This window comes from Schistocerca serialis, chromosome 4 (assembly GCF_023864345.2).
Source record: "Schistocerca serialis cubense isolate TAMUIC-IGC-003099 chromosome 4, iqSchSeri2.2, whole genome shotgun sequence".
NCBI lineage: Eukaryota > Metazoa > Arthropoda > Insecta > Orthoptera > Acrididae > Schistocerca > Schistocerca serialis.
This window is the reverse complement of record NC_064641.1, coordinates 554,655,385-554,681,271: the sequence shown is the minus strand read 5'-3', so window position 1 is coordinate 554,681,271 and position 25,887 is coordinate 554,655,385. Positions and strand designations below refer to the sequence as shown.

General features: G+C 42.3%; 1 protein-coding gene across 2 annotated transcripts in view; it reads right to left on the bottom strand.

The window, feature by feature from the left end:
* Nucleotides 1-25,887, bottom strand: part of LOC126475283 (coronin-7) — a 241,653-nt gene that overhangs the window by 126,003 nt on the left and 89,763 nt on the right. Inside the window, exons 9-10 of one of the 2 annotated variants that reach the window (XM_050103039.1) lie at nt 25,317-25,826; nt 22,251-23,016 (exon numbers count right to left, since the gene is read on the bottom strand). In XM_050103039.1, the coding sequence (XP_049958996.1) occupies nt 22,251-23,016; nt 25,317-25,826 (1,276 nt within the window). The remainder of the gene's footprint in view (nt 1-22,250; nt 23,017-25,316; nt 25,827-25,887) is intronic. The other variant, XM_050103040.1, reaches the window with a different exon arrangement.

Here is a 25,887-nt window from a genome sequence, read left to right as displayed (position 1 = left end):
AAAAGAAATGGGCAATGAAGTTGCAAAATGTTAAGTGACTCCAAAATTGTATAGGCTTTCACATTTGTAGAGGAAAAAATCTCTCGAAAGAACATACCTTGTGTGCACAGAACACAATATATATCCACCCTCAATCAAGACAGACTACTTAAGACTTTCACGGTAAATATGAAAGAGACCCACTTTCTGAAGACACCATTCAAACAGGTGAAGAACTGAGGAAATATACAGCAGAATGCAGAAGGGAAATATTGATCAAATCTTTTAGCTGATACAGATAAATTCAAAACAGTATAAGGGCATGGAAAATAATTGAAAAATTTAGCAATGATCCTAAAAAACCACCAGAGCAATTCGCCTTAGTAATGCCACATGAAATGGCTCACCAACTATTTCAGATCGCTGAACAAAATTTGATAGTCAAAAGGAGCAGCATATTTATGTGTGTCCTGTGCAGAATGAGCTGGGGAATTATTGGGGAGACAATTATTGAGGATAAAAACACCTGTCAGACGACTTCCCATACTTCCATAACTTTGTCTTCAGATTCAAGTATGAGTAGTATTCTCCTGTTATAGCTTGTCTTTTACATGCATAATGTTTTAGCACCAAGCCATGGCAGTTCCAAAAAGGCACACAGCGTCACCTCACTACCTGATGGTTGAATCTTCACCTTTTTCAGGTGGTTGCAAATTCACCTGTTTTCATGCTTGCTTTGTTCCTTTGTCTCATAGTCAGGTGAAACCCAATATTCATACATGAAAAATAGGAGACTAAAGAAGTCATCTGGATTGGCTACCACCTCAGTTCAGCAGGACTTTTCATTGTGTGTGAGCAGTTTTGGAACTGGTAAGTGGCAGCTCTGTCATTTTCAAAATGTCATGCAAGATGCTGAAAACTGATCTTGAAGAGATTTAACTTTTCCCACTATCACCTCAATTTTGATATGCCAGTTATCAAGTAACACTTCTCGTACAATTCCCAATTCTTCACAGAGAGTTTATCTGACATTTGATTCTTCAACATTTGACCTTGTTAGACCACACTGGAAATGTCTGTGCACCTAATCAGTGTCATATGATGGCACATTATAACTGTACACTTCCGTGTACACAGCAGTTACTTAGCTGCAACAGCAACTTTATTTCCCTTCAAATGAAGAAGATAAAGTACTGAAAAATATTTGATCAATGGACTGTGTCATTTTGTTTTGGCTCCTCTAGCAGCATTCTACAGTATTGTGGTGCAGTAATCTCAGTGTGTATCAGAACTGCTGATACACATCTGCAAATAAATATAAAAATCAATTACTTAATTTTATTTTATGAAGGTGATAATTAAAGCTTTATGACTACCCATCACAATCAACTCATTTTGTACTGACTGTATTCAGACAGAGTCAAAATGTTCCACAAATGAACGTAATACATATTATCAAATGCGTAGAATAATAACATAGTACTTTCCTTGATGAACAGTGGATAATTCTCATCAATATTCATACACAAGAGCTGTAAAATATAATAGAAGCAGATGGAAAATGTGCACATTTATTTACTTATTTTGGCTTAAAATCTCTTTTTCCAGCAAAGTTTCTCTTAGAATAATTCTGTGAAAGTCCCAAATAGTTTCAAATCCGTGAGTCACCTATTAGATAGTTTTGCACCGACAAGAACATCTGATTATTACTAAGTAACAACACAGACACAAATGCAGAAATATGTGATTTAGGTATTTTCATATTAATTAACTTGAAAGGGACAGCAGAGTTGCACTGAGTATACAAATATTGTCAAAAGTTGTGGAGCATGCAGTGTAGTGCAGCAGTTAACATTGCTGCCTGGTGTACTGCAGGTTGCCACTTAAAATCTGACCTTCTGCTATTATTTGTTATTTAGTACTTGTAATTTCGTTATCAGGATAACACTGTTATCAGAAGGAAGAAAACTGGTGTTCTACAGATAGGAGCGTAGAATGTTAGATCCCTTAATCAGGCAGGTTGGTTAGAAAATTTAAAAACGGAAATGTATATGTTAATGTTAGATATAGTGGGAATTAGTGAAGTTCGGATGACAAGAAGAACAAGACTTCTGGTCAGGTGAATACAGAGTTATAAATACAAAATCAAATGGGGGTAACGCAGGAATAGGTCTAACAATGAATAAAAAATTGGACCATTGATAAGCTACTGCGAACAGCATAGTGAATGCATTATTGTAGCAAGATAGATGTGAAGCTGACGCCTACCATAGTAGTACAAGTTTATATGCCAACTAGCTCCGCAGATGGTGAAGAGACTGAAGGTATGCGAGATGTGATGAAAGAAATTATTCAGATGGTTAAGGAAGACAAAAGTTAATAGTCACTTATAGTAGGGAAACGAAGAGAGGGGAAAGTAATAGGTGAATATGGAATGGGGATAGGGAATGAAAGAGGAAGCCGCCTGGTAGAATTTTGCACAGAGCATAACGTAATCACACCTAACACTTGGTTTCAGAATCATGAAAAAAGGTTGTATACATGGAAGAGGCATGGAGACACTGGAAGGTTTCACACAGATTATATCATGGTAAGACAGAGACTTAGGAACCATGTTTTAAATTGTAAGACATTTCCACAGGCAGATGTGGACTCTGACCACAATCTATTGGTTAGGAACTATAGATTAAAACTTAAGAAACTGCAAAAACGTGGGAATTTAAGGAGATAGAACCTGGATAAACTGAAAGAACTAGAGGTAGCAGAGGGTTTCAGAGAGAGCATTGTGGAATGATTGACAGGAACAGGGGAATGAAATACAGTCGAAAAAGAATGCGTAGCTTTGAGAGATGAAATAATGATGGCAGCAGAAGATCAAGTAGGTAAAAAGATGAGGACTAGTAGAAATCCTTGGGTAACAGAAGAGATATTGAATGTAATTGATGAAAGGAAAAAATATTTAAAAAAAGCAGTAAATGAAGCAGGTGCAAACAATACAAACGTCTCAAAAATGAGATTGCCAGAAAGTGCAAAGTGGCTAAGCAAGGATGGCTAGAGGACAAATGTAAGGATATAGAGGCATATATCACTAGGGGTAAGATAGATACTGCCTATAGGAAAATTAAAGATACCTTTGGAAAAAAGAGAACCGCTTGAATAAATATCAAGAGTTCAGATGGAAAACCAGTTCTAAGCAAAGAAGGGAAAGCAGAAAGGTGGAAGGAGTATATAGAGAGCCTACACAAGGGCAATGTACTTGAGGGCAATATTACGGAAATGGAAGAGGATGTAGATGACGACGAAATGGGAGATATATGCGTGAAGAATTTGACTGAGCACTAAAACACCTAAGTAAAAAAAAAAAGTCCCCAGGAATAGACACAATCCATTAGAACTACTGATAGCCTTAGGAGAGCCAGCCATAACAAAATTCTAGTATCTGGTGAGCAAGATGTATGAGATAGGTGAAATACCCTCAGACATCAAGAAGAATATAATAATTCCAATCCCAAAGAAAGTAGATACTGACAGGTGAGAAAATTACCGAACTACCAGTTTAATAAGTCATGGCTGCAGAATACTAACATGAATTCTTTACAGACGAACGGAAACCAGGTAGAAGCTGACCTCGGGGAAGATCAGTTTGTATTCTGTAGAAATGTTGGAAAACACAAGGCAATATTGACCCTACAACTTATTTGTATTTGTATTTATTTATTTATCCTGTGGATCACATATTGTACAAAGTACACATGATATAGGACAAGTCATTTTTCTTAACAAATATGTAGTTTGGAGGGAAAAAAATAGGCAATGGACTGCCATTTAAAAAATGTACACAAAATTGTTCATTGATGAATATATTAACTTCACACACAGAGAATACAAACAATTTACATGGGGAACTAAGAAACATGTAGGCAATGTAGTTCTACTTTAAATTTACACAAATAATCACTGAGATTACAGAATAGTGAAAATGTAAACTGGAAACACAACAGAAGGACAATGTCATTTAAAAACTACATTAAACATGAAATTATCTTGGAAGACATATTAAGGAAAGGCAAACCCGTGTTTCTAGGATTTGTAGACTTAGAGAAAGTTTTTGATAATGCTGACTGGAATATTCCCTTTCAAATTCTGCAGGTGGCAGGGGTAAAATACAGGGAGCAAAACGTTATTTACAATTAGTACAGAAACCAGACTGCAGTTATAAAAGTCAGGGGGCATGAAAGGGAAGCAGTGGTTGGGAAGGAAGTGAGACAGTGTTGTAGCCTCTCCCCAATGTATTCAATCTGTATATTGAGCAAGCAGTAAAGGAAACAAAAGAGAAATTTGGAGCAGGAATTAAAATCCATGGAGAAGAAATAAAAACTTTGAGGTTTGCCGATAACATTCTGATTCTGTTAGAGACAACAAAGGACCTGGAAGAGCAGATGAACAGAACGGATAATGTATTGAAAGGAGGATGTAAGATGAACATCAACAAAAGCAAAATGAGGATAATGGAATGTAGTCAAATTAAATCAGGTGATGCTGAGAGAATCAGATTAGGAAATGAGACGCTTAAAGTTAACAGATGAGTTTTGCCATTTGGGGAGCAAAATAACTGATGATAGTTGAAGTAGAGAGGATATAAAATGTAGACTAGCAAAAGCGTTTCTGAAGGAGAGAAGTTTGTTAACATCGAGTATAGATTTAATTGTCAGGAAGTGTTTTCTAAAAGTATTTGTATGGAGTGTAGCCATGTATGGATGTGAAATATGGATGATAAACAGTTTAGACAAGAAGAGAATAGAAGCTTTCGAAATGTGGTGCTACAGAAGAATGCTGAAGATTAGATAGGTAGATCATGTAACCAACAAAGAGGTACTGAATAGAATTGGGGAGAAGAGGAATTTGTGGCACAACTTGGCTACAAGGGATCGGTTGGTAGGATACGTTCTGAGGCACCAAGAGATCACCAGTTTAGTATTGGAGGGAAGTGTGGAGGATAAAAATAATAGAGCGAGACCAAGAGATGAATACACTAAGCAGATTCAGAAGGATGTAGTCTGCAGTAGTTACTCGGAGATGAAGAAGCTTGCACAGGATAGAGCATCATGGAGAGCTGCATCAAAGCAGTCTCCAGACTGAAGACCACAACAGCACACAATACCTGGTAAGGTATTGAGAGATCATATGTTTGTATATTCTGGAATATTCTATGTCTGCATAAATACCAGCATTCTGGAATACTTGAAGTTTATATAAATAGTTGCCCTCTCATTCCAGGGGGTCACTTCTTTTCTGAGTGTGTGGTGGCATCAGTAATAAACATGCTTCCATTGCCAAGTGCTTCATTTTATTGATGACCCTTGCCTTCAGATTTGGATTTGATTGTAGTTTCAGCATGACATTATAACCAACAGAATACAATGGTGTTCTCGTGTGTGGGTGTGGGTGTATGTGTGTGTGGGGGTGGTTTGTAGCTTAAGGGTGCTCAACAGCGATGTTATCAGTAACCTTACACATATTAAAGGAAATGTGTGTGTGGTTTGTAGCTTAAGGGTGCTCAACAGCGAGGTTATCAGTAACCTTACATGTATTAAAGGAAATGAATGTGTATAAAATGGCTAAAATTGTCATCACACAGTGCAGAGGAATCCTATAAAATGACAATCGTTCACTCACCCCCACCTCACTCAAGTTGACCCACCCAACCTATCTCACATCCCATACGACAACAGAGAAAGGGTGAAAGGTGCTATATCTGGGATTCAAACACAAGAAAATGACAGCGGAGCTAAAAGGACGATACAGGGAAATGAGAATGGCTGTCCACTTATAAAAAACATGGACAAGCCAATCAGTCTGTTAACACATTAAGAACATCTGCCTAAAATTTTAGGAAACAAGTTTGACAAATCACAAAACCTTAAAACTCTCACCACATTCATTTGAATGTGACTTAAAATAGAGAGCAGATCTGTCAGCAAATCTGCCACTGTCAGCTGGTGTAAAAATGAAATACCATGTAATAAAACGTGAAGCACAGTGATCTTTAGGCCACAAACATCTCACACTGGAGGTTTTCCTTGTTAGAGCAAGAAGCCATGTGTCATAGGGCTGTGGCCTACACGAAGATGGGTAAGGAGTATCTCATCTCATCTGCATGGCTGGAAGGAAGTACATCATGGTCATGTTGCATGCTAGACAGAGCTTATGGTCTGTCACTTCCAGCTGTTCATCTTCCCATCGACTCTTGGCTCTGTTCCCCACAGCAAGACGATAAATCTGCATGGCACGGCACACTGAACTGAGGATCACATCATGCCTCCTTGGCTGCTACATCAGGTCTTCTGTTCTCTGCAATACCCTGTGCCCTGGCACCCAGTAGAAAGACACCTCCTTCCCTGCCTTCGTAAGTGGAGAAGGGCGTCCTGGATATCCTGTACTACTTTAGTGGCTGAATACAAGCATTGCAGAGACTGAAGGGCACTGAGAGAGTCAGAACAGATGAGGAATTTAGTAAGTATGGCACATCTCATCTGCTCCAGCACCCTGAAGATCATGGATAATTTATGACTGAATACAGTGAATATGGAGGTAACCGAATATCAAGGGAACGATTCAGGATAACAACAGAGCACCAATGGACACTCCATCTGTGAATACAGCTACACAGTATTTGTGTTCATTTAAGATGTCAGAAAACATTGTATTAAAAGCAGAAGTGTGAGTGCAATCTCTCCTATACTCCACTAAATCTAAAATACTCTGGGCCTCTGCAGTAACGATGGTGGCAGCAGTTAAAACCCTTGATATGAGCCTGTACATGCCCCACACCCAGGGACTCCAACACAAACTTCGTGCAGATCCCAAATGTTCTCATTGCCCATGGATAATTGGTGAAGTGGTGTTCAATAGCTGGATGAGCAATGGTATGGTATGCTGGTGAATTGGGAATAGTGAGGAATGCATACACCTGATACACCAAAAGAAGCTGCCACCAGGTGGTAAGTGGTGGTTCATCACCATCAGAACAGAGACTGTGTATAGGGCTGGTCTTGCAAGTGCCCATGGCCAGCCTGATGCTCTCATGGAGTACAGTGTCAATTAACATCAGGTAAGAAGGCCTCGCTGACCCAAACACTGTGCACCCATAGTCCAGCCACGATCACACAAAAGCCATTTAAAACTGAACCAGACATTGCCTATCCACTACCCAGGACATGCGGTTAACACACTTCAATACGTTCAGTGCCTTCTGGGCCCTTGCCCTTAAGTCCTTGAGATGTGGTGATGTGTGGTAACCATGAAGTTTTGAGTCAAAAATAAGGCTCAGAAATGTCACTGAGTCTTTAAAAGGAAGAGTGGTGTCCCATATATGCACATAAGGGGAATTAAAAATATTAAAAGAACAATTAAAATGAACGCACACACACATCTTTCTGCAGGAAATGTAAAACTAGTCTTTGTGGCCCAATCCTCCAACTTCTTCACTTGAGGCTGCAACTGACGACTCCCTGTTATGGTATTGCAGGAAGAGAAGAAGACCACAAAATCACCCACACATAAGGAGCATCAGACATAACTCTGTACTGTGGACACGACAGTGTTAATGGCTATGTCAAAGAGAGTAACACTTAAAACTTTGCACTGTATGAAACTATCTGACAGCATGTCACTGCTCTGTACCTAAAAAAGGCACCTGGAAAGGAACGACTGAGTGAAGATGGGGAGATGGTCATGAAAGCCACATTGGCTTGTAGTTGACTGAGAATACTGTGTTGTATGCCTTACCGGTGTCAAAAACACTCCTAAGCAATGCTTGTTATGAAGGAAAGCCTGCTGGATATCCACCACTGGCATGGTCAAGTTGTGTGCATCCCTACTGAGAGTGGCTCAGGAGCTGCCTGGTCTCTATTAACCAAGCCAGATGATGGCTGACCATGACAGATCTTTCCACACAGCTCATTAAGGTGATGCTCCAACAGCTACTGGGACACATTACACTCTTTCCTGGTTTGAGGAGAGGGATCAAAATTTATTCCCGTCATGAGTCAGGGAATGGTCTGTCAGCCAAATCAAATTAAAACATTATAAGAGGATTTCCTTGGACACCGTCTGCAAGTGCTGCTGCATGCTGTACCAAATTTGGTCGTGACCAGGTGCCATATCATGAGTGTCAGACAGTGCCGGAATCAAGCTCCCACATGGAGAATGGGCAGTGGTAAGACTCAGAATTTTTGAATCTGAAATCCAAGAGCACGTCTCTACAGTCACACAGCAGCAGCGGAATACTGGATCCTGGCTAGTGTTGGCAATAGTCATTGCAAAATGCTCTACCATTATCTGAGCAATGTCTCTGGGTGTTGTTTGGAGACACCCCTGTCTCAACAATGCTGCTACAGGTAATTGACTGCCTTTACCCAAAATCCTTATGATGGCTTCCCATACTGTTACAGAGCAACTGGAATGATTGCTGGACTCCAGGAACACTTGCCATGACCTTCTCTTGCTCTCCCCGATGACGCACCAAGCCATGGCCCTCTCTAACTGAAAGGCTGCGAGGTTTCCTGCTGTTGGGCGACACTTAAAACACCATATAGCCACACAGCTGATCCGAATTACTGAATGGCACTCAGCAGTCTGCCAAGGGTTGGGTTGTGTCCTAAGATGATAGAGGACTTTGGGGGGGAGAAGAAAGCAGCATGGTAGACCACTCATGTAATGAGTTCCAACCACTTTTGGATACGGCCAGGGCATTCAGACACAGCCAGCTGGCTGAACAACGTCCCCCCGCTCTGCTGATCATCCAAGGTGGCCAAGTCCTTTCAGGGAGACCTCTGACCGGCAGGTGGATGTGGAGTGGGAAGTGGCCCCTGGAATAAAGTTCGTCAGTGACTTCCCACTGAACAGAGGATCAGAGTCTGCAAGAGCTAGAGAGCAGAAAGAGAGGTTGATGGCTGAGAATAACCCATTAGCAGCACAGAAATGAGTGGGCATGAGACATCATGAGTGTCTCCAAAATCGGACCTCGAGGGCAAGTACAGATGAGCCCCACAATGTATGAAGGGGCATTCAAGTCCAATAGTAGGAGAAATGGTCAGAGGAATTTTTCTGTAAGATCTGTTAGAGCCTAAGAGTCAATTGCATTTGAGGAGGTAAATTAGCCACCAGACAGTGGTCCTAAGACAGGCATAAACTTCCAACTGTGACTACTTGCAGGTCAGTAACCATGGAGAGCGCAAAGGAGTTTTGTGTGTGTGTGTGTGTGTGTGTGTGTGTGTGTGTGTGTGTGTGTGTGTGTGACTGTCAGCCCATCCTTACGATGAAGAGAAAGCCCCATAGCTCAGGGACATCAGACACTTTAAAAGACATAGGGGCATTCCTCTGCCTTGAGTTCCAGTTCCTCTACATTTGTTATAAACCCATTAATGTTCCACTGTAGTGTGGGTGCCATCTATCATGAGTTTGTTTTGTTTTGTTTTATGGCACAAGAATGACTAGGGTCATACGCACCCATGTCAGAACCGTAGAACACAAAAACAAAAACAGGAGTTAAAAATGACTACACGTTAAGCCCATTCCATGGAAGGAAATACAACTAAAAACAGCGACTTTGAGAATGGTCCATAAAATACACCATAGAGAAACAGAGGTCCTGAACTCAAAGATTAAATGTCCTTGACCATATTGCTATGATGGATAAATAATAAAATGCAGTCGACAGTCCACACGTCGTTCGCTAAAACAGTTGATAATTAGGACAGCAAACATAAATGAGAACATACATGGTTGAAAAAAGGGCATTCTGTAGGGAAATGATGAATTGTCAAAGGTGATGGCAATGAGCACAAAGTAGTGGGGGAGCACCACTTAAAAAACAGCGATGGGTGAAAAGACTGTGCCCACGGCGAGAGTAGGTAAGGCAAGATGGTGAGAGAGGCTTATTTCCCAGGAACTTGTTCCCATGAAAGATGGACAAGTGGTGATGCCCAAGTGACACCACCTGCTGACAGACAGCAAACCAGAGATCACCAGAGGGAATGGAAGAAGTAACAGGCCGAGGTATGAGGAGTGGAACCTTGACAGTAGCGTCAGTGGCCTCGTTTCCTATCAGACCGACATGACCAGGAACCCACATAATCATCACAGTGGCTCCATCAAGACTGAGCAAGTGACAGCTTTCCTGGACCCATTGCATTAAGGGGTGGATGGTGTACAGCACACAGGGGCTCTGAAGGGCACAGTGAGAGTTTGAGCAGATGACGCAATTGAAAAGCACGTGTTGCCAGATGTACTGCATGGTCTGATAGAGTGAAGAGCTCTGCTGTAAATACTGAACAGTGTTCCGGAAGCCAATACTGAAAATTATTGGTGCCAATGACAAAGGCACACCTGACACCACAGTCAGTCAGAGCCATCAGTGTACTCTAAGATACTATTGTGAAGTCCCAAGCAAAGGTCGTGAAACTTATGGTGAAAGAGCAAAGCTGGAGTAGGGTCCTTAGGACACAAATTAGGTCCAAGGTGAACGCGGGATGTCGCATAAAGCCAAGGTGGTGAAGGGTTCACACCCACCAGGAAAGTGGCAGGTAGTGTGAAGTTAAGCTGCCAGAGAAGAGCCGAAAGCAAACTTCAGGAGGTAACAGAAGAGGAACACGGCCCATGCTGGTGGTCAAAGGAGTCATCAAAGAAGGAGGCATAGGATGGGTGGCCAGGCATGGCAGACAAACGGCATGTGTTTCTGCTGAGGAGGAAGTCACAGTGGTATGACAGTGGTAGTTCAGCAGCTTCTGTAGACAGACTCTCAACTGGGTTAGTGTAAAAGGTGCCAGTGGCCAACGGATGCCACAATGGTGGATAGTATTGAGATGGTGTAAGAAGCATAAATGTACAGATGCATAAATGAAACACCCATAGTCCAGTTTCAAATGGACAAAGGACTGGTGCAAACTGAGGACAGTGGTCCGATCCATTCCCAAGGAACTGCCGCTGAGGACATGTAGGTCATTGAGGGACAGCATACAGCAGGCAGCCACAAAAAACACGTGGGAGGATGAAGAAAGTCTCCTATCACACATGAGCCCCACGAATTTTGTAGTTTCAATGAACAGAAGAGCAACAAGCTCAAGATCTAAAGTCAGTGGAAGAAACCAACTGCACCACCTTAAATTCATACAACAGTTTTGTCAGTGGAAAAGCGAAAGCCACTGTTTACGCCCTATGAGTAAAGATGATCGAGACATCACTGAAGATGCCACTCAAGGAGAAAAGTCCATCGAGAACTGCTATGAATCACAAAATCGTCAACAAAAAGCGAGCTGGAGATGCCCGGTGAGAGACAGGCCATAATAAGGTTAATGGTTATAGCAAAGAGGACGACGCTCAAGACACAACCCCGAGGTTCCTATTTTCCTGGATAAAGGTGTCTGACAAAGCAGAACCCACAAGTTCCTTGAAAACTCTGTCTTTTAAAAATTCTTGAAGGAATCAGGGCATGCAGCCATGGAAGCCCTGTGTGTAGAAAGTACAGAACCTATCAGTTCTCCAACAGGGGTCATAGTAGGCTTCTCCAAATCGAAAAACATGGCCAGTCTGGTATTTCCACAGAAAACCAATCATGACATGGGTTGACAAAGTGACAAGATGGTCAACTGCAGAACAGCACACTCAAAATCTACACTTTACAGTGGTTAGTAAACTGTGAGACTTGAGCCACTCTACCAGCCGGGCATGAATCAGACATTCCATCTCCTTGCAGATACAGCTGAGCTTAGGTATGAGTATGACAGTGGCTTTACGCCAGCATCAGGAAAACATGCCCTTTGCCCAGATGTGACTGTACCTATGAAGGAGAAAAAGCTTGCCAGCAAGAGAAAGGTTCTGCAGCATCTGAATGTGAACATTGTCTGGCCCTAGTGTGGAAGATCACAATGAAATGAGAACATGATTTGCTCCCTCGTATTAAAGGCAGCATTTTAGCACCCATGATTATGAGAAAAGAAGGGTATCGCCCTAGCCGCCTCCACTCATTTCCGATGGAGGAATGGAGGGTGATAGTGGGTGGAGCTCAAAATCTCCACAAAATAGTGACCCAAGGTGTTGGAGGTAGCAATAGGGTCCACTACAACATTATCTGCTACTCTTAGGCTGGAAATTGGGGAATGGACCTTGGTCTGGAATGGACCTTGGTCTCAGAGAGCCTTTAGAAGTTGGCCCACACGACGAGTGAGGCAGTGTAACTGTTAAAAAAAAACTAGTAAAGGAAACCTTTCTAACTTTTTGGCCATCCCAAAGAACGCAATGACATGGTGCACACAACTGTTTATAACTAATGCAGTTTGCCATGCTAGGATGATGGGTAAAAGTGCAGATAGCACGTCTCTGAACACAAATTGTGTTGCAGCATGCCTCAGTCCATCAAGGGACTGGGACATGGTGCGGTAAAGAGGAAGTGTGAGGAATGGAATGTTCTACGACAGTAACGATAACCTTCGTATGATATTCGACCTGGTCATCACAACTGGGGAAGTGTTGTTCGCTGAAGGTCACCAAGGACGAGAAAAGCCTCCAGTCAGCCTTCAAAAGCTGCCGTTTGGGTGTGCACGATAGGTGGGGTAGGAGTCAGCAAATAGATAGCACACGCGAAATGGTCGCTCGAGTATATGCCAGAGAGAATGGACCACTCGGGATGATGGACAAGCTCAGCAGTGCAGAATGAGAGGTCCAATTGGGAATAGGTGTGCGCGGAGTCAGAGGAATGTGGGCGCTCCTGTATTAAGGCAGATAAGGTTAAGTTGATTGAGGTCAGCCAAGAGGGTACATCTCAGACAGGTTCTGGGAGAACCCCAAAGAGGAAGTCTGTCCTGGTGACACCGAACGATGGAGTGATTAAAGGGTACAAAGGGAAAAGGTCATATGAGGAAGAAACTGTGGACTGCAAAAGTTTGAACCCAGGTGGTCAGGGAGATGGGTTGATTATGAACATCATCCTGGATGAGCAGCATGACTCCCCTACAAGATGGAATGCTGTCCTTGAGTCAATGCAAACTAGGAAGAAATGTGAGAGTTCAAAGTGGTCATGAAGACACAATTTTGTTTCCTGGAGACAGAGAACAAGTGGACGCTGTGCTTCCAAGAGCAGCCATAAGTCCTCTTTATAAGATCGAAAATCCCTAACATTCCATCAGAGGAGAGTCATGATGAGGAAAAAGGGGGGGAAGAAATGAAGGGGTATCATCTTGTTGGTTGCCAAGTGCCAGCCTTCGGAGACTTACTACTACAGAGTGCAGAGATTGGAGGATCCTGCTCCATGAGATCTACAGAGCTGTCAGCATTCTCCTTCTGTCTGTCTGCAAAGTCCAGGGCAGAAAACCAGTTGGCAGTTCGCACTAGCAACATGGAGATCAGCTAGCCAAGGGTATTTTGTGGCAACACAATTGAAGAGGATCTCCAAGTTGGCAAAGGATGGTTGGTTGGTTGGTTTGGGGAAAGAGACCAGACAGCGAGGTCATCGGTCTCATCGGATTAGGGAAGGACGGGGAAGGAAGTCGGCCGTGCCCTTTGAAAGGAACCATCCCGGCATTTGCCTGGAGTGATTTAGGGAAATCACGGAAAACCTCAATCAGGGTGGCCGGACGCGGGATTGAACCATCGACCTCCTGTCGGCAAAGGAGAAGATCATTTGATTTTGTTTGATTTCTGGGAGCCTTTCTGTTTGGCAGAGGAAAACTCGGATGTTTGTTGGCTGGAGCGAAGTAATAAGTCTTCACAAGAGTATTCCTTCTGTCCTTTCCATACTGCCAGTTGTGTAGCACGTGACTTCACCCCGTGAGGTGAAGTTTGGTGGCTTGTTGCATACTGGATGAAAAGATGAGGGTGCTGCCATGACACTGGGTAATTTTACAACAATGGCACTGAATTTGAGGTAATGTGTCTGCATGGCCATGTCCTTTATGGAGATGTAGCAAGAACAGTACTGTATGTGACTGATAGTAGAACGAAGGGCTTCCAACTAGCCAACAACTTGCAAGCGACTGAGTAGGGCACTTTTTTCCTCCACCCTATCTCCTGAACAGCCTTCTCATCAAGATACATGGGACAATCTCGGGAGGAGGCAGCATAGTCACCATTGTCCCCCCCCCCCTCCTAGAGGGGGTGCAACCGCCTTAGGTGACTGTTCATACCTCAGGTCACACCTCCCGAAACACTTAACAGAGTGACCAATCGGCAATTCAGGAAGGTAGCAGCTCAAGCAATCACCCCTCCCTGGGCCTGGCCTGTACCAAGGTACACGCAAAACCTACCTGTTGACCCAGGGCTGGAAATTATGCATCACTCAGTCACCTGTTACATGTGAGACACATCAGCCAACCTTCAGCAGTGTACAGGGAGGAAGAAGAAAAAGAGGAACCTCAAACATCGAAGAGGAGGAAGGATAGGAGAAGGGGAACAAAGAACGAAAAAAGGAATTAAAAACAGTGGAGAGACTTTCCTGGTATCAGCTGCTGAAAACGCAGAACACATGTTCAAAAACACCCCAGACATGTTCCCCAAGGGAGCGAAAAAGAATAGCGACAGGATAGGCATGCAGCATGGAACATCAAAGTTGCTGCAAAGGCTGGGGTTCTGTTGTAGACAAGCACAAACCTGCCAAAGAGCAGTGAGCCCCTTAGGGGAGGAGGGGGGTATCTATCACAATTGTACCACTTTCACCCTGACTTTCTACCAGGGAGTGGAGTCCACAGTGGGTGAAGGCTCAGTCTTGGGGTGAGATTATTGCCCCAGTCTGAAATACAGGACCATCAGTTCTGATGAAGATTTGAGAGAGACGTCAGAGAGGATAATAACAATATTAAAAGCCTGTTTACTTCTTGTCACTGTCAGTGGTTAATTCTGGCTCCTCGACTTTGATCTTTCCACCAGGAGAGGCTTTAGAGCCACAATCATGGCAGTGTAGTGGCAGCACTGGATAGTAGGCCAGACAGAATCTTTGGTAGCATGGGGCACTCCACAATGTTGGCCTTGTCTGATGTTCTGGGAGGAGGAGTGGACTTTGAAGTAACTGCAGCAGCACAAGTGCATTGACAAATACAGATACTAGTGCTTACATTAGCAACCTTCATTTGTGTAGTAGCATCGATTTTCTGAACCAGCTGTTTGACAACCGAAGCAAAGGAGCTAGCAAACATAGGTGCTACATGATTTTCTAGACATTCCTGCCTCACCATAAGGAGTGTGTTTTGTTGTTTTGATCTCTTGTATCTTCCTTTCTCCAAGGAAGACATTGCAGTCACTCCTCCAGACAGGGTGATTCCCAGAGCAACTGACACAATTCAGAGGTGATAGCCATCCGACTTCATCATGGGAAGCATTACCACATATGCCATGAATGTCTTCTCCCTTAAACCCAACAGTGGTGTGCCCAAAGCACTGGTATTTAAAACAGCACACTGGGTTGGGGACATAGGGCCAAATATTTAAGATAAAAAACCTGCCTTGATACACTCTGGGAGTTTCATGTTATTTAAAGTGAGGATGAATGAGTCAGATTTTATCAGATCACCTACCATCTTTTCATAATATTCTGTGTGTCTACAATGCCTTCTGGAGTCCATTAAACTTCCAGGTTATCTTTGGGGATGTCCACCATCTTCCTTCATGTCACATCAACTTTGCTGTAGTTCAGTGTAATGTGGAGCTCAGTTTCTGTGGCGTATTTCCCAAGCCTTTTGAGTTTCTACAGGTTTTTCACTTGTTGGGAACTTGAGGTTTCAACCAAAAGTGTCCCATATCAAAACTGCCTAACAGATTTTTAATGTAGCTGCAGTACCCTCTAAAACCTTTTGAATGTACAAAGGTGAGACTTTTTCAAAGCTTCCCTCTTTCCCTTTAACTAATAAAAACACATTATGATTAGCAATTTGCATTCTGTTCCTGCAGGTGCTAGAATTCTGAAATGTTCCTGAGCTTGGAGGACAGGTTACATGAGCACCCTTGTTTGACTGGGTGCTGGTACCTACTAGCAGCCCATCCATTCTATTGGGAGGAGGGGGAGGAGGAGGAGGAAGAGAGAATTTTTATGGTTCCATCATGGTCCCACAAGCAGCTATGGAAATAAAAGTTCACCTAGTCAGAGCCCTGCATGACTAGGTAACCATTATACAACTGTGTGCAGCAGGTTCCTCAGACGTTGCCTGCTAATGACTGTTCCACCTAAACAGCCATGCATCTCATTGGTACACAGCACACCTTGAGATTGATGCCTTTTTTATAGATGTTTCTTGCCTTCCTTGTGACCTTGGTGGTCAAGTCAAGATTCCAATTCCCTGTGACACACAGAAATATGGAAGCCTTTTTTGCTATCTCTGAATCTATAAACTTTGTTTGGTGTATTACTGTATTTTAACTGTTTGTGTTTCATATTTTCTGAGGCAGAGATTGGAAACCACCCCAGCAATTGTCTAACGTAGTATGGGAAACTGTGTGGAAACCACACTCAGGCTGACAAATGCACAAGATAAATGGTTGTTAATAGTCCTTTAAACATTAACATCTCTAAATCCATCACATCCTTCAGTCTCAAAAACTCCCAAGGCTCAATTTCTGTTACTCTCTATCCTCTACCTGCCTCTTTCAACTTTCCTTCCACTCTGGAAAACACAGGAAAAGATAGGATGGACAACACAAGAGAGACAAAGCAGAGATAAAGTACAAGACAGTATAAAAGGATGAACAGCATGTGGTTTAGGATGGAAGGAAGCCACTGTTACACACACACACACACACACACACACACACACACACACACACACACACACACACACAACCACCACCACCACCACCAGCATTTCTGACCAACATGGTTGTGTGTGAGTTTCGCAACACCCAGTAGCACCAGTTACAGCCACTTTGATGTAGAGCAAACATATTCCAAACTACCCATAAGCCAGATCACAGTTAAATATACTCCAAGCAATAATCAACTCACCCCTCATCACACAATGCTTTTGTCCAAATTTTATGTCTCATCTCTGTTATTCCCCATGCGCAACAATAGTTAATGTGTGAACAAATATTCTTGTGTAACAAACTTTCCTATGATTCGCAGCACAACTTTTGTGGCATTTTCATTTCTCAAACTTGCACCATGTTATTCATTCTTCCCTTTAAAATCATCCAATGATTACTTTTATTCATTTTCCACATCTATTTCAAGACCCCCCCCCCCCCTGCGCCACCAATCACAAATGGACTCTGCTTCATTTATCTGTCTAAGTTCAGAAAAGTAGGCCTACCCTTGGGTAAAATACAGTCTCACAACATATTCCTCAAATATTATGTAACTATGGAATCCCATGTTTAACCACAAGTATTTCGTTCTCTGGATCCCAACCGTCTTTGTACAATGATCAAATCTTTAGAATCTGCCAGTTGCTACAACTCACAAATCTGTTACTACATAAACAAATCTCCACTTCACAGGCATCCCAGAACCACCTCTGCTCCTTCAACAAGATACTATTATTATTCAGTAACAACTATCTACACCATATGTCCTAAATTGAAACCCTTGCCTTCCAACATCAACAAGAGCACTTCAGATACCTACTCCAAAAATTATCAAATTTGCTGACATTTCACTCTCACCTTGAAACAACACTACCCAATAACACCTATCTTAACCACTAGAGAACGCCCTTCTTAATTCCTCAATAGTATCCAGAATCTGGCTAGCTGACCTTTCCCATCTGACACATCCTCTAAAACTCTCCCCCAACACTCCACAAAATCCAGAACAGAAACAAACACAATACACTGTTATCAACCTATTCCCCAGAAACCTTAATCCTACAGAAGATCCAGTCCTTTCCAAACACCTCACCAATGAAAAAGTCCAATGATGCTTAACTTCTCAAAGACCTACTCTCCTTCTCCTGATCCCTACAGTGGAAATACTTATCTGCTACCAGTACCTCCAATCTAATCGCAACATTGAACCTTGCCTCTCCCAGTTCATACCACCTTCCAATCATGAACACTGCCTCCCCCACCCCCCACCCAGCACCCACCCAACCACTACTTCCAGGAATTCCTTACTTCTGTAAAGACACAGATGGGCTCATTGCAATAATGTGGACCACTTTCAGCAAGGTTCTTACTCAGTTTTCTGTCACTGCATTCACTGGGCATCGCCGTTTGCCTGCCGGTTGGGATCCTGGCACTACCACCTCTATAGGCAGCAGATGTGACTCAGAGGCCACAACACCCCAACAAACCCACATTGACGTGTATAAATACTTGATATACAGAGAGGCAAATCATCTGTTCTTTGATCACTAGCCAAATTCATGACTCATCAATTATCAAACACTGCTGCGTTGGCTTCTATTGTGAGGCTGCTCCATAACTTCTTGCTGGGCCTCCGCCAGGCAGAAGCAGGTCTAGGGTTTGCACCTGCATATCTCCATCATATGACAATGGGTCAACTGCCAGCAAACCAAACTTGCGGCTGAGCTCAGCTTCCAAGCTGCTGGGTGCCTGCCAGTGCCAACCGGTACAACCTGTACCTGGATGCCTCATTAGCAGTGCAACAACAAAAGGCAGGCATATCAGCGTTTGACACAGCAATAAATGATAATTAATTGAAACCCACAGCTGCTGACAGGTGTTGTTGACATACCTCGATGGGGACAGTTGAAAATGTGTGCCCCAATCGGGACTCGAACTCTGGATCTTCTGCTTACATGGCAGATGCTCTAGCCATCCGAGCCACCGAGGACACAGATGAATAGAGTGACTGCAGGGACTTATCCCTTGCACGCTTCCTGTGAGACCCACATTCCCAACTGTCCACAATCTACATATGTAATGTTCCTAATAGATATTTTGCCCTTCCACTCGTTACTAGCACCCACTAAGGTGTCAATTCCTGTAATAGTTCGGGCAACCTGTGCACATTTGCACAGACAAAGGTCAATGGATGGGTAGCCATTTAACTATATATATAGACAATAACTGTTCTAGAAAGAACAGATACCATAGATGACCGAGCAAATTCATTGAAACCCTCAGCTGCCGACAGGTGGAGTTGACATACCTTGATGGGGACAGCTGAAAATGAGTGGATGGGCAAAGTATCTATTAGGAACATTATGTATGTAGATTGTGGACAGTTGGGAATGTGGGTCTCACAGGAAGCGTGTAAGGGATAAATTCCTGCAGTCGCTCTGTTCATCTGTGTCCTCGGTGGCTCAGACGGATACAGCGTCTGCCATGTAAGCAGGAGATCCTGGGCTCGAGTCCCGATCGGGGCACACACTTTCAGCTGTCCCCATCGAGATTGATGACTGACCATGTCATAGAACATGGACATCATGGATCGATGCCAGGCTGCACTGCAGGACAAGGGCGCACCTATAGCTGCACTAAGCTTCCTGGAACAATAAAGAATTTAAATGCATGCCTTCAGTCCTGCTGGAGCCACGTTTTTACTCTGATGGACTCCTGTAGCCCTCACCAACCCATCATACTACCAAAACCCCATGGGAGAACAGAATGTCCTCCTGACAATGAGAAGAACAGCTTTTCCCCCACCCGTAGTTGTCAAGAACTCCGCCGCCAACTTTGCCTCACCATCCTTCCCCAGTTCTCTTCCCAAGAACCTAAACAGCTCAACAGAACAAAGAATGGCAATTAATGAACTAAAGACAGATTCTGCTTTAACCAACCTCCTCCTCCTCACAGACAAAGGCCCCACTAATGCCGTGACGAATCATAGCGACTACTTAACAGAGGGTCTCTACCAAATGTCTGACAAACCTGCGAGTCTGCCATAGTGATCCTATCCCATATGTCCAACATAATCTCCAATCTCTACTCAAATCCTCAGGGTCATCAAGTAATTTTCCTGAATCCATTTTCCCCCTCACCCCAATGATCTTCTGCACACCCACTTTCTACATGTTTCCCATAATCCATAAACAAAACAATCCCAGATGCCTCATTGATTCTGGTTGCTGTACATACACTAAAAAATCTCTACTCTTGTTGACCAACACCTCAACCAATTTCTCGTAGCCCAGCTTCTATTAAAGATACAAACCACTTTCTTCACCAACTCTCAAACATTTCAACCCCATTACCATAAGCATCCCTACTTGTCACTACTGCTGCTCCCTCATTATACACAAACATCTACTGAACGCTGCCGCTCCCTGTGTCCTCCTCAAAACCCACTACCTCATTCCTTACACCTCTAACCGGTCTAACCAATTAAATCCTCACACCCACGGCATGGCTATGGGCACCAACATAGCACCCTCTTACGTCGGCCTATTTCTGTTCCATCAAAAGGAAATCTTCCTAATCTCCCAAACGCCCCAAACCCCCTGCTGGTTAGGATCACTGATGATCTTCATGACCTGAAACCAATGCCAAAAAACCCTATCCTCATTACTCCACAGCCTCAACACCTTCTGGAGCATCTGCTTCACTTGGTGTTCCACAGCCACATTCTTGGACACTGACCTCCACTTCCCTGATGGCTACATCTATACGTCCGTCCATATCAAGCCCACTAGCCATCAACAGTACCTGCATTCTGACAGCTGACATCCCTTTCACACAAAAAAATCTCACCACATAGCCTGGCCACTCATGGATGGCATATTGGCAGTGACAGAAATTTTCTTGTCCAGTGTGCAGAATGCCTCCCCAAAACCTACTCCCCAAACAGATTTCCTGTGCCGTATCCTGACACATCACTAATCCTCCCACCAATCCAAAGAAATAGCTGCAAAAGAGCTTCCCCCTCATTATCCAGTATCATCCCACACTTGAACAATTGAAGCATGTCCTCATCATGGCTTTGACTATCATCATGCCCTAGGATGAGGAACATCTTATCCATAATCCTTCCCATCCATCCTAAAGTGGTATTACCTCATCCACCCAACATACACATCATCCTGCTCCATCCCTATCTCACTTTCATTTCCAGCCCCTTGCCACAGGATCCATATCACTGTGGAGGCTCCCAGCATATCCTACTCTAGTCTGGTCACTGGCTTATCCTATCCCATCAGAGACAGGGCCACTTGTGACAGCAGCCACATCGAATATCAGCTCTGCTGAAATTTCTGCACAGCATTTTATGTGGACGTGACCACCAACCAGCTGGTCACCAGAATGAATGGCCACCACCAAACTAAGGCCAAGAGTAGAGTTGATGACTCAATGCTACCACTATTCAGTGAGTCGTCTCCTTTACTCCAAAATTATTTACATCTGCCAGAACCTCCCTTACTACAAACAGAATTAAAGTAAATCAGATACCATATGAAAAGTGGTGGAATGTACTGCTGAGCACAGTATGATTGAGTGTCATGGCTACTTCACAACACATGCCATCCAGAAACTTCCCTTCTTCCCCCCCTCCCCCCCCCCCCCCTTCCCTTAGCACCAGCTTATGTGAACTACACAGAAGAAAGTTATCCTTGCAACAATACATTAGCTTCTATAATCCTCCTGATCTCAATTTCTGCTAACCGCAGTACCTACACACTTTACCTAAAGTCTCCCCTTCCTCTGCCCTGCTGCCCCATCTCAATCCATTACTCCATGTCCACGTCACTGTGTGCACCACAATCCCACTGGCTCTAGTGCTCAGGTGTCACATTCCTGTCTCATGCACCTGCTGCCCCTCCCTCTCACATTCTTATCCCATCCACTCACTGCCTTCCTCTGGGCCATCTGCTATCCTGCCCAACATCTCTTTCCACTTCCCACCCCCTTGCTCCCTCTATCAACCCCATTAAACTTTATTCCTCACCCCAATGTGGAAGCACACACCTCTTGACGACTCAGTGCTTCCTCGATTTGGTGAGGCGTTTCCTTTACTCCAAAATTATTTACATTCTGACAGAACTTTCCTAACTACATACAGTATTAGAGTAAATCAGACACCATATGAAAATTACTTTGAACTCTAAAAGTGCTATACTCAGAACTGTCTCACTGGAGGCAGAATATTTAGGTTTTTCTTTAACCTGAGAACTAACTCACCCGGCCAACTTCAGTTTAAAATGGAAGGCAAAAAATAATGCAATGTAGCATTTATTCATCTTTCTTCCACAATCATCAAGCATTGCAGAGAAGAAGAGTGTAGGAGAACAAATAAAACTGATACCTACTTTGTTGAAATGGATTGGGGAGGAGGAGGATATATTTACTTCATAATATGAATGTAATACTAACACATTGTAGGTGATACATACCAAAAACAGTCGATGTTCTCTTCGGTGTTGGTGTTGTTACAGGCTCCTGTTTCCTTTCCATTGGGGGTGTTTTACTTGTTGGCTGCTCTGTCAATTTTCTTTGAGGTTTATCCTCTTCTAAGATAGGTTTTTGTGATTTAAGTGAATCACGACGCCTCAGAGGTGTAGGACTAAGAGTTGTGGGACTGCGCTTATCTGCAATACTTGTCTCTTGAACAGAAACAGAACGGTTTTCATACAGTCGCCGACGTTCTGCAATACTTGTTCGTTGCAATGAAGCCCTCTCAAAATCTTCAAGTTTATCTTCAATGCACTCATCGCCCTTTGGTGATTGCAGAGTTTCCACAGTCCCAGATCCAGAATCTTGTTCAGTAGTCATTGAACTTATCCTTTTCTCGAAAACCTTTCTTCTCTCTGCTGTGCTTGGTGTTTTTGTTTTACTGTTTGGTGAAGATGGAAGTTCATCTTCTGTGGTGGGACTTATGTCTTGATCTCCAACCACAGCACATACTTCATTTTTATCACTTTCTTGGCAATCTACAGGGAATGTTTCTGTATATGTTTCTGGCGCACTGTCGTCTGTGTGCACATCATTGCTGTTTTCTTCCCTTGTTGCCACAGCTCCATTGACCTCCGCAGCAGGGACAGATGGGACAGAAAATACTTTATCAAATGAGAAATCTGTTGTTATTTTTAGTTCTGCATCTCCACTTCCCACACCAAAGTTTAATTTAGGTGGTGTAAATGGTTTAGGTCCAAGCCGAGGCTGCAAAAGATGAGATATGTATCAGTATAAAGTCTTATTTATGGAGGCACAATAAAACAAAACAGTAATCACAGTCAGTTAGCAGACGGAGAATTTTAAAATAAACTGTACAATTCAAATAAAATTTCTGTATTTTTGTGTTTTTTGCACATCATAAATGTGTATACTGACAAGCATCAAGTCATTTAATTAAAACTCAAGTAAGTGCTGCGTCTGGCAAATGTAACTGCTAACATTAGTTATTTCATCTCTTGTTTTTGAATTTACTGTTGAATATACCATGAATTACACCACAGCAAATTAGTTCAGTAATAATGATACTTAAGACATGGCCAAGTTGAGTAATAATAACGAAAGTCTCGGAAATCCTGAGTAATGTGGTACACCCTTTTAGTTGATCAAATAATTGAGGAATCTTCTGTTCCTAACATTATGTACAGAATAGCAAATGATAGGTAGGTCATGGTAACTGCAACCTTTACTTCACTTGTAAAGAAATAATATAAGCTGCTTGATGAATTATGTCTGTGGTTATATAGCACACTGAAAACAATAAATCTGAACGACACCGATATCTCTTATCGATAAATATGGATATTTTTGTGTTTCTAGTGGTCCTTTGTAGTACTATCAAAAGTAATAAACTGGGAACATCCAATCATGTCAATAAAGTAAATTGGTACTTCGACCACTCTATATTATATTCCTGACGCTCATTCTTAGAGACAAACTTTCATTTCTATCTGCGAACAAGTTGTTACATGAAAATAATTCTCTTGTGTAAATTCTGTATGATGATAACATGAAATTTCAATGGACAGTTTTTATAGTATAAGTATAGATAAGGAAATAATAAACATTCAAAATGACATAAAGATGAATAATTTTATCTAATACTTTGAAACCACCAAACTGCCAAATAATGATAAAGAACCATCACACTATCTTTGAAGCAAAACAGTTCAACATGTTGGATTTTCTGATGCACATCTTGCATCCAAAATCTTTGAATTAAAAAAACATTTAGTCCTTCAGAAGCAACTGCTGCAGTGCAAACAGCCTCTGTAGCTTTACTACTTGAAAACTCTGCCCTTCATACTGCTAAATTCTTTTTCTTTTTTTTCCTCCAGAAATTACATTTGCAAGAAAGTATCTTTACAGTTTATCACCATGTGCTTTTCTGTATCTTTCCCACAGACAACAGAAAAAAAAGGAAAAGAAATTTGTCACACTACTATACAAGCAACAAAATTCGAGAAAATACTGTGGCATCAGTTCTGACACAGTTCTTTCAGTATTCATATAGCATTAATAAACATCAAAATAATCTGAATTACGATGTAGGTGACTACAACCTAATTTCGGTGTAAACCTACAAGAGTTTTTTTGACTCCTGTGAAAGCTGTATATATATTTTCATAGGATTTACCTTGCATTAGTGAAACTACATCTTCAATGTCAAAATCGATATATATATATGGAAAGCAAAGGAATATAAAAAAACTGAAATTATTCTTAATTGTAATCAATGTTCTGGCAGATGTTGGGTAACTAAAGGTGCATGTATCTCATCTAGAGTCAGTATTTCGTAAATGATACAAAAAACACACAATTGTTAATTTAGGATGTGTGCAGCATGCCCACAAATTAAAGTAGCATTATTATCACAAAAAATTAATCTATTATAAAAATATCTTTTTGAAAATTTTACAATTCAAGAACACCACAAAAATTATTCCACTATATTTCTGTATGTTTAACAAAAAATCCACACATTACTGCAGTGTGACAAGAAATCAGTTACTTGATAAATTGCATATCTTTATTAGAGTTATTAGGAATAAAAGCAGTTAGATCCTTGTTGTCAATTATAAACAAAAAAGCAAACAACTATACTACTAATGAATCTTAGCAAAAGGGGGAAACAAAACAAGACTAAAATCATATAGTTATTTTTTTAAATACATATAAATATATGCAAACAAAACATACAAGCACACAGTTGACACTGCCAAGCTTTTATTACTAAGTAACAGCAATATACATAACCAAACGAGTACTGCAACAAAAACAGCTCATGGAAACAATCACTTTGTCTATTGAAAGTTCGCAACGTATAACAAACTTCCTTTGACAACAAAAGGCAATTGTATATAGCAGCAAACTACCTACGCTACACAAGTGTTACAATATGAACCAAAGTCAAAGCTCAAAATATTAACAGAAAAGCAAACACAGGAACTAAGAAAATCACTGTTAGTCCCCAATACTGAACAGGCTGTACTAAGTGTGCTTCTGACCTTGTAGCCCCCTGAGCCGAGCATCAGGGGGTTCACCGGAGTGACGACACTAGCTGAAGGAGGAACAGTGCCAACTGGAGAAATCTGTGGCTGTACAGATTCTTGAGATACTTGAGGCTGCTGGGATGGCACAGCAGCCTGACTTGATACACTGGAGGGGCAAGTGGTACCCATTCGAGGCCTTGCAACTGGCCTCGGGGCAGGTACTGCTGCAACTATTGGTTCATCAGCTTCTGTCAATGAGCTCTGACGTGATGATCTGGGCAGTGGCTTTGGTGGGACAGGTCCAGGAATTGCAGCCGTGCTGCGGACAGCTGTCACTGTTCCATTCTGATGGTCATGAGTCGTCTCTCCATTCTGCTGTGTGCTCTTTGTCTCTTCTTCCTTTGTTGCATTTGATCTATAACTCAGTTGTTGTTTCTTGTTCTGCTGCTGTAGCTGTGGTGAGCTTGTCACATACTGCTTTAGATGAAGGTGTTTTCGCATTTCAGAAAGGGTACTGCTGTTCACCTGGGAGTAAAATTCTCAGTAACCATCGACATCAGACTTTAAGATAGCCCATTGCAAGGCA